At 42.0% G+C, this 10000-nt stretch overlaps 2 protein-coding genes across 2 annotated transcripts in view; one reads left to right on the top strand and one right to left on the bottom strand.

Moving 5' to 3' along the window:
• LOC111653033 (protein c-Fos) overlaps positions 1 to 454 on the bottom strand; it is a 3277-nt gene extending 2823 nt beyond the window's left edge. The window contains exon 1 of the mRNA XM_023403480.2: positions 323 to 454. Coding sequence (XP_023259248.1) covers positions 323 to 451 — 129 coding nt within the window. The 5' untranslated portion in view covers positions 452 to 454. The remainder of the gene's footprint in view (positions 1 to 322) is intronic.
• A 4600-nt stretch (positions 455 to 5054) lies between these two features.
• On the top strand, positions 5055 to 7575 carry fosab (Fos proto-oncogene, AP-1 transcription factor subunit b). The gene is made up of 4 exons (XM_023403465.2): positions 5055 to 5355; positions 5816 to 6043; positions 6160 to 6267; positions 6380 to 7575. The coding sequence occupies exons 1-4, from the start codon at positions 5221 to 5223 to the stop codon at positions 7052 to 7054; spliced, it is 1146 nt and encodes a 381-aa protein (XP_023259233.1). The 5' UTR covers positions 5055 to 5220; the 3' UTR covers positions 7055 to 7575.
• Positions 7576 to 10000: the final 2425 nt, after the last annotated feature.

Genomic DNA, 10000 nt, shown 5'->3' with positions numbered 1-10000 from the left:
TCATTTGCATCATCATCAAATCACTCTGAAATGAAAGGTCACGACCAAGACATATACCTCTCCTTGAAATAAGACTCAATATTATCGCGCTTTTTACAGATGTCCTACATGGAGACCGTAGAGACTGTAGCTTATATGTGTTTGTATAGAGTCATTTTCAGCACGGGACAGTAATCCTGTTTAAGAAAATGCTGCTATGAAATGCACTTGGATATGTGTGAAGAATCTCAGGAATGCAACCTATAGTATCCTTATGCATCACTTATTCTGCAAGATTTAGTTTGGAGAGGATTATTTCTTGGATGATCAGATTCTCTTGTACCTTGGCGCTGTCCACTGATGATGAAAGCGAGTCAGGAGGATGCTGGCTGCACCCAGGGGTGTCCCCGCCAGGCGATGCTGTGCTACAGCTGGACGAGGAGTCGAACTCAGTGCAGGAGTCTGGATGCATGTTCTCGCCTAAAATCACTGCATAAAAAAAACAAGATTTATCTATTCTAAAGAGCAAACAGACAGCTAAACGCCTACTTATATTCCATTTGCCAGGTTCATAAATGGTAACTGTGCAGATAGTGGAGTGGCCCGCCTTTTATAGTGAGCTGGAATTTTATGAATGAAATCTGTGTGGTGAGACCGAACCATTTCAAAGAGGGAGAGGTGAGAGAAAAAAAAGCGAGCAGATGTTTTCCAGTTCTACATTTAAATCCACGAAGTGGTCCAACAGCAACATTAAGCAGCGTTTTCATTTTAACTTATTTTATTTACTCAAATATAAAAAAAAAACAGCAAACATGTGTGAAGGGACACCCCCGCCTCCAAGAGGTGCCCATCGACATGAATGAACTACGTCATCTCATGTATGCAGCATCTGCATCATATACATCATGTTCCCTTTATGTCCACATATGTTCACGAGACGTATCTTAATTGTACTGGCGCATACATGGCAACAGAAATGCCTGTTGCAGGTGAATGGGGGTGATGGCATTGCAAGCTGTTAATAAACACTTTAAAAGAGTGGACCTGGTGTGTTTAGTACTTCGTGTTCCCTCCGAATAAGCAGAATCAGAACACTGCCGGTGCACTTCATAGTAGCTATAGAGAGAAATATTACAAAAACGACTTCCCCATCTTATTTTGGAGCAATATTGTGAAACCCAGCATGATTTAATTAATGCACAAAACTCCCAGCACACCTGCTGATTACTTATGAGTCGCTTAGTGAACTGTCATCCATATATCACATTTGCCTTTCACCTGTCTCTGCATACGAATAGAGCTCCAGCAACAGAATTGTTGCTGTAGTAAAGCAGCCAATCGCCGAATGGACCGGTCGAACCATATATGGTGTTTCCGGGGAACAGGGGCGCGCTGTGGCGCACAGAGAGAGCGCGCAGACGGACGTGTGGCTGTGTGTGGCCCACTCACTCACACTCACAGAAGAAAGTGAAACACGAGCTAAAAAGCTCGGCCGTCATGTATTGTAGCCTATCAATAACAGCGTCACTAGCTGCGCCTTGACTAGCCACTGAGACACTACTTTTAGTGCATGAAGAGGAGGGCAAACCCCTGCACTTGACCCACCACCTATAAGAATAGGATTCTTCGCAGATATTAATCTGTAAATGTATTTATAGTTTGCTAAAGGCATCACACAAATGGCTTATTGCAGAAAATTGGAAATATTAGGCCTGTGCTTTTTCCCATGTTCGTCATTCATTCATTCATTAGTCACTCATTGATCTGGTGGCTGATTTCCATGTGATGATCGCCTATGAGACAACATCAGTGTTTTTGTTCAGTCGTGTTGATGCAATTTATTGGCACCATTATGCATGCCTTATTCCCGCATAGCTTAAATCAGATGCTATATGAAAGGGGCTTGTATAGGCTGGGTAATCTATATTTAGGTATCAGATGACCTCACAGATCCGCTGAAGTGAGAGGGATGGATGGTGAATAGAGGGGGGGCTCACCCTGCTCAGAGGGGCTGCGCTCCCGGCTGCTTCCCGGCAGTCACAGCCCTCTCTAGGCTCATTTGCCGGAAAATCATTAGGTGGTCAGCTTGAGCCTATTCAGTCACTGGCGGCTCAAGAACAGAGGGGTTCACAGGTCGGACATAACTGCAGACACCCCTCACTACAGCTCAAAGACTTGTTTTCATCAAAGCAACTTGAGCGTGAATGTGCACAGGCCGGCGGAGTTTATTTTTAGACTCTGTGACATCAGCGTTCAAAGTTCATGTAAAACAGGCAAAAAGATAATTGTGCTCTTGTCTTGTGCGCTGTTGCTGAATGCAATGAACTTGGGCAAAAAATAAGTGACTCAGAGATAAATAAATAAATAAGAAATAAAAAAAGATGTTAGCCTATTAAAAATAATAAATAAATAAAAAACAGTAGTAAGTAGGGCCATTCAAAGTGCTATGTGTAATTCACCAAAAATGAGCTACAATACTTACATTACCCAAAATGTAAATTATGGTATGTGAATATGATCTTTATCCATGAATTATCCTTCTCCCGTGTTGCTGCAAGCTAATTGATTTTGTTGTGGATGTTTTTCGATTAAGTAGCTGTCGTCATTAGTATGGTTATCAACTTAATTGTTATGGTAAGTGGCCTATATACAATACATTGCTATGCCATCTTTTACTCTCGTCTTTTATGTCTTTACATTGGTTTATTATCTCCTTCTAATAACTAAAAACATTGTTCAAAACAAATAGTCTATGTCAGCATCGCTGATTGGGAACCTGTTATTCTTGCCAACCAATCAAACAAAATACTCAAACAATCCACAGGATGAACGGGTTGTCTGGTGTCCTGTTTCATTCCGCTGCTCCGCAGGCTCCATGGAGAGGAGCGCCGTCTGAGACCAACACGACAGACAGAGCTCTCACTCTGCCCCTGTTTCCTGGAACCAGACGTTTCAGATCATTTGCTGACGTAATGACGTGTTCTTATGGGGGCCCCGCGCAGGCGACGCTGAATAGTCGGTTTTAATTTACTTTGTTGAGCGGTTCGTCTTAGCAGCAAAAGCGATCTTTGTTGCCATGCAAATTGAGGACGTCACTGACGCGAAGGGGTGGAGTGTTGCTAGGGCAACCAAGAATGTTAAACAAAACACGAGCGCGGGAAACAAAACAGGACTCCTTTAACCTACATTGATGCACTTTCACACAATAACACTATTATTAACTTTTTAGACCTTTATTAATGATATGTTAACGCTTATAATGCCTATTTATTTTTTAACAACAGCCCTCTGTTGCATGTTAGGCCTGCACTGTTTAAGGGAATGCTAAAAGAGAAGTATTCCTAAATGACCCTTTAAGAAAACCAGATAGGGGAATGTAACTATTTTTTATATAGGCTCCATCTAACTACTGGGGTCAGAATTTTTGCTTTTCCCATTATTTTCTGCTCATTTATAACTTCAAAATCAACAGCAACAAAATATTGACAACTGAAATGGTATGCTTTAGTCCTACTTTTTCATTAAGGACAAGTTAACCAAAAAAAAGTGGAGAATCTTGATTAGGGTGTTTGTGGCAATGAAAATTATGTTTAAAACTACAGAGTAATTAAGCAATTAAAAAATTATTTTGAAGAGTAATATAAAGCCTGATGGTTGGCTCAATGTCAAGTTGCATTTCAGTGATTCTTGAAGCAGCTGTTATGCAAATCACACAGGGAAAGGCGTGAGGATTCCCTCTATCATGGTCTTAGGGAAAGACCTTTACGAACAAGTATGGACATCCCTGAGAAAAGCAAACTAATGCTGTTGTGGAAAAGTACACATCAGAGCCAGTTATCATCTTGTTCTGCAACTAAACACACCTCTGCTTGGATTACACACATAAGGTTCAAGCACTGCCTGAAGGCACAGTACACACGCAACTGCTTCTGCTCTGACATGTAGCTGTGGTATGCCAATTCCTGGTGTAGATTTAGGTAAATTTCTTTTGGATTGCATACAATTTAGGCCCAAATGTCAACTGCCAATAAAACTTATCTCAGATAAGATAGAGAGGCTTTCACTTGAAAAAAAAGAATTCTTCCATGTAACCAACAAAAAGAGTTAAATTCACATTTTAATTATTTTATCTTCAATTTATCTACATTGTTTTATTCTCATTTTTACCCTAATTCTAATGGAAATTCTTTGCACAGCCTCCAGAGTATACTGCCCTGCTTTTCATTGCATATAGCCTATTGCATGAGCATGTGTCAAATCAAAATCTCTCAACTCTCTCAACTCTAAATCTTTGACACTGAAAGACCTCTAACACAACAGTACTCTACATGACTGACCCTGCAAGAGTTACTCAAACCACAGTTTGTTTAAATGTTAATGTGCTTTTGTTTTCCAGCCTCAGTGATAGCTTTGTCCGTAAGCTATAAAATGCATTAAAGCCTATCTACTAAGCATAAGAAGGTTAACAAAAAGACTGCAGGGGTCCCATGTTCAGATTTTTGATCTAAATAACAATAATTGAAATAACTATTCAACATGAAAGTCAAAAATACACAGGCAGTGCGGGGTTCAGTGCGTTCATTTGATACACTTAGTCCTGAACAGACAAATCTGCATGTTCAAATTTATCTTTGCTGCGCTTCGATGAGTAGGATGTACTTTAGCTGACCATTATCCCAGTTTTTCAGTTTTCACAACAGCCTCTGTGTTTGTTGTCTTACATAACGTCAACTCGCTGTCCGCCAATCTCGGAAGGTGTATTTCCCAGCAAGGCCCGCCTCCCTCAGGATGCACCATATTTGGAAAATTACGTATTGGGGATCCCGTTTCTGGAATATTCCATTTCTTGAGGGTGAGTTTTAAAAATATATCGAAATGTCACTTTTTACCTTCAAACAACACAAGCGGGCATCGCATATTGAACTTTTAAACAAAGTACGAGCAGTAGCTGGGAGTATTTCTGCGTTGTCAAGTCAGTGTTTTGGTGTTTTTTTCCTCGCTGCCGATCGAGGGACACTCCCCTTCGCCGACGTCATTCGGCTGTTTGGTCAGGCTATAAAAAGGCTCCGTGCAGTCAGAGTTGGCAGTCAAACTTTCAGTAGCAGAACAAGGACGAAAAGATCGAGATCGGGAGCAGCACTTTAGAGTTTTTCCACAAACCCACTAGAGGGATTTCCTTTTTTCAAGTTCACAATCCCCCGCAGTAGAGTTTGTTTGGATCTTCTTGTCTTTTTGGGAACGATGATGTTCACCGGTTTCAACGCGGAGTGCGATTCTTCCTCCCGCTGCAGCACCGCTTCCCCATCCGCAGACAATGTGGGATATTACCCGTCACCAGCGGGATCTTACTCAAGCTTGGGATCTCCACAGTCTCAGGTACGTCCAGTCAAATATTATTAAACTTTTTTTTATCACAACATAGACTACTTGATGTTTCAATTTGTTGTTGTTTCGCTTGAAAGGAAAGGAACGACTTGGAAAGATAAAGCTCCTTCATAGCATTCATTGAATTATGCTCATAAAGCTTTAACATAAAGTTAGAAAATAATAGATATGCTATATATGAATCTAGACTGATAGTGATCTAGCCTCTGCCGATTGTGCTTGAAATAGCCTGCTGACCTGCGCTTCACACAGTGCAAGGCAATTTTCATTCATCCACCTGGAGACTCCATAGAGAGAGTGTAACGTCATAGTTGACATCATATGGATATTTTTAAACCATCCAGCTTTTTGTAGACCCCTCTGCTTCGTTCATACATATCCTGCAATGCTGCACCCACCTCCTGAAAGTATACCTAATGTACTGATGATCCTCTTACTTTATTCCATCCAGGATTTCACTGACCTGACAGCATCAAGTGCCTCCTTCATCCCCACGGTCACAGCCATTTCAACAAGCCCGGATCTGCAGTGGATGGTCCAGCCTTTGATCTCCTCAGTGGCCCCTTCTCACAGAGCCCACCCCTACACCTCCAGCCCCAGTCCCGCCTACCCCAGACCAGCCATGAGGCCTGGAGCATCCAAGGCTCACGGCTCTACCAAGAGGAGCAGAATGGAACAGGTAATTATCATCCAGCCACCTACTTTAGGTGTTACCCAACAAGTAGTAAATTCCTTGTTGCAGTGTATTAAGTATCATAGAACTGGAGTCTTAACTTTTTCTTGTATTATGTGCAGGTAACACCTGAGGAGGAAGAGAAGAGAAGAATTCGCAGAGAGAGAAATAAGCAGGCAGCAGCAAAATGCCGCAACAGGAGGCGAGAGCTTACAGACACTCTGCAAGCTGTAAGTATCCCACAGACTTACCATCCTTCATCAAAATCTATTTCTCACCACAGCTAAAAGCAGTGTTGTCCAACAGCCAAGTTAATGTTTTCTTCTTCTCTATCAATTGCAGGAAACTGATCAGCTGGAGGATGAGAAGTCCGGCCTGCAGAACGATATTGCCAACCTTCTGAAGGAGAAGGAAAGGCTTGAGTTCATTCTGGCTGCCCACCAGCCCATCTGCAAAATCCCCTCAGAGCTGGACACGGATTTCCCCGTGGCCTCCATCTCTCCTGTCCACCCCTGCCTCTCCACTGAGGTGTCTTCCCAGCCACAGACCACCATCACTGAGACATCCGCCATCACTTCCAGCCACCCAACCTTCACCTCAGCCTCCAACTCAATCTTCTCCAGCAGCAGCTCCGTCCTCTCCACCGCCACCATCTCCAGCAGCACGGTCAAGATGACAGACCTAGACGCCTCCGTCCTGGAGGAGTCTCTGGATCTGCTGGCAAAGACGGAGATGGAGACAGCGCGGTCAGTACCAGAGGTCGACCTGTCCAGCTCCCTCTACACAACTCAAGACTGGGAGCCCCTTCACGCCTCAGCCAATAACAATGACTTTGAGCCCTTGTGCACACCTGTGGTGACCTGCACCCCTGCCAACACCACCTACACGTCTTCTTTTGTGTTTACCTTCCCAGAGGCAGAGACCTTCCCCACCTGTGGCATCGCCCACAGGAGAGGAAGCAACAGCAACGACCAGTCCTCTGACTCCCTCAGCTCACCAACCCTGCTGGCCCTTTAAAGACTCTTCCAAAAACAAAAATACTTCCTATAAAGCACATTTTCTTGATGACGTGAAGTAGATGTGCAGATCACAGGGCTATGGAATGGACTTGTACCAGGAAGCAAATTATTTACGATTTTATTTGCCTTTATCTATACTTGCCTATTACACCAATGTAGCAAGTTAAAAGCATGTTTCAACTAATACCACCTAGTCGTTTTATGAGTTAATATATGATTTTATGGTGCTAGATAACAAAACTTGTTGTAGTATTGATGTGTGTTCAGAGCAATAGGTATTATTGATCCAGTTTGTTTTCTGGTTGATGGAATGTGAGAGTACTTGTGAACTGTTTGTGAAACTTTAAAACTGACGTGCTTTGTCTTAACCATGGTCTGAGTGGTCTATCTTAGTATGAAGTTTTCTGTGAAAACATTAGTGGTTTTAATTTATGAAATTTCAATTTATTTTTTTACAGAGAGAGTAAAGATGAATGTTGTTTGTAAGAGATGTAAATAAAATAGTGATATTTAAATTCAGTTCTGTTTGTCTGGTTGAATCTGTTGCTCTATTTAACATAGCCTATATATATACATTTTCTCTGTAGATGTATAACTAGCAGTCGGATAGGACGGCAGCTACAGTGGTATTCAACACGCAATTAAAATAATGTCTAAAATTAGCCTGTATAAGGAATAGAAGTATTTTTCCTGCACCTCCACTGGCTCTATTTATTGTTCCGTCTGTTGCCAAGGTTAACTATACGTCAGGGCTCTTACGTCAGTGCGTTCTTTCCATTTTTTTTAATTTGCAAGCCCAGCGCGATGACGTTTTACTTCCTTGCCCAAATATAGAGTGCTAGGAGGACTCACCGCTACTGTCTTCGAGCAAAGAGCATACATGCTTCTCGGCCAGACACCCTTTCCCTCAAAACACGTACCCTACATGTAGGTATTTGTGTCTGAGTTTCCCTCTGAGGTGTCTCCTCTGAATCATTTGATTGTGGTTGTCAGCATGTCTGTTGGAAAGAGGAAAAACGTGATGCATTGCGTCCCATATGTTTCTCATATGTTGTCGCTGTTCGACAACCGCTGCACACACTTGCTTACACAAGAGAAGTCACATGAGGATCCGAAAGCGACATTTTCACCACGGTCTGCGTCGGTTTAATTTATTCTTGAAAGGTTTGAATTCGCCTACTATGCAGTCAAAGACGCACACGTGAATTACAGCACAATGCAAGAAAAAAGTCCTCAGAAATAATTCATAAACGCACAGAGAGCAGTCTGTACTTCACCTACATTAGCTGTTCCTGCAAATGGACTAGGCCATGCGGACAGCTGGACATGAGGTGTACAGCGTCTGTCTGCACAGTGGTATTTTTATTCAGCCTGTTCCAACTCTTCTTTCCCACCAGACAGACTCTACACAGTAAATCCACCTCTACTGGAAGCACAGGCGGGCCAAGATTAACACTGACGTGCCAACATCACATCAAAACCTCTCGTTTGACGAAGAGGTCACATGTAAATACCTAATTTGGAAGATGATCTAGAAATATTATTCACAAATAGTCTAGCATATTATTTTTTGCCATTGGTTGTTAATGCAGATTGAATTAACAGTAAAGATCTGACGAGTGTAATGTAATGTATGGAGTGAAAACAAGTTTTCTTATTCACTATCACTGTCTTCATTTTTTTATATATATATATATAATTTTATAAAATGTCAAAGTAATTTAGGTACTTAGATTCGAGTCCCTTCCATCGGTCTGACTCTGTGAACACTCATGCAATCCTGTCTTTTCCATTTTTTCCTAGAAAATTGTTATTCAGAAGACGAAGTTATAAACATGAAGACAGCACATTTATCACTAACACAATGGTCATTTCATTTCAAGTTAAACTAGGTGAGTTATCAACTTTTCTCTTAGGTTTAATCAAACTAACTGGTTTTCCATTATATTATTTTTCCTTATTGTGGTGCTAAAGTTTTTTTTACCACACTTTGTAACTTTGTCCAAAATTCTGCCATTTCTGCAATTGTGCATTAGTTACGTAGCTCGCAATGAAAATCTTTCCAAACTCTCCCTTCTTGTCATTCTTTCACCTCACTTGCCCATTTCACCTTTTATCAACATTGCACCATGTAAAGAATCATCGGAAGGCGGATTGCTTCATGGCTTTAGGCAGGAAATGCGTGATGTGTGCGCATGTGGGACATGCTGGATAGAAAACTACCATCACACAATAACTGACTTATGCTGACGCTTGAGTTCTTCCAGTGTAGACACACCCTTTTGTGCAACACTGCCAAGATATCAGCGGTTGTTCCTCTGTTTCCTGTATGGATTCTGGCCTCCTCCCCAAGAGTAAAACTTGAAACAAATCAAAAGATTGAAATATTTGATAATGTTAAAAGAATTTAGGTTGCAGGAATACAATTTTACTACTTCCTCAGATCTTGCTTGCAGTAGCCTTTTAAAATGCCTGGATTGAACCTGTGTTTTTACGAAGCCTCTTGTTTTGTCAGTGCTATACTGTTGTATAACAGCTGAATTCTGAGTACCTATCTGTTTTCCTTTGCACTTAAGCAGAGCCTCTTTTTCCTCAATAAAGCCTCTATGTGCGACCATGCAGCGCCTAATAACTCTGTCTATTAATACCTCTTTGCCGGCCCCAGGGAGATGGGGTAGCAGCAGAAATAGCAGGTGCCTATTGCTTCTTTTAACATCAGCATCAACAGCAGTAAAATTAGACCACTATGACGCCAACCTGCGTCGGTGCTGCAACCCAGGGGAGGAACCAGGCAGCGTACGCCTGATAGAAAGAGACGAGCAAACTAAGGCGAGAGAGGAGGAGGAGAGGAGCAAATGATGAGTGTATGAGGATAGCAGGGAGGTAGACAGACAGAGGATCCCTGCCTGGGTGTAACTGTGAGCACAGTGATGATGAAACAGCC

Source organism: Seriola lalandi, unplaced genomic scaffold (genome assembly GCF_002814215.2).
Source record: "Seriola lalandi dorsalis isolate HSWRI2012SDOR001 ecotype SW California unplaced genomic scaffold, Sedor1 jcf7180002054139, whole genome shotgun sequence".
Lineage (NCBI taxonomy): Eukaryota > Metazoa > Chordata > Actinopteri > Carangiformes > Carangidae > Seriola > Seriola lalandi.
This window is presented reverse-complemented; position numbering and strand designations above follow the sequence as displayed.

What these genes read in the sequence shown, in the direction of transcription:
- fosab (XM_023403465.2), top strand. Translation starts at nt 5,221, where the DNA reads ATGATGTTCACCGGTTTCAACGCGGAGTGCGATTCTTCCTCCCGCTGC. An exon ending in AGAGGAGCAGAATGGAACAG is followed by an intron (nt 6,044 to 6,159) that starts GTAATTATCATC and finishes TATTATGTGCAG; the next exon opens with GTAACACCTGAGGAGGAAGA. An exon ending in TTACAGACACTCTGCAAGCT is followed by an intron (nt 6,268 to 6,379) that starts GTAAGTATCCCA and finishes TATCAATTGCAG; the next exon opens with GAAACTGATCAGCTGGAGGA.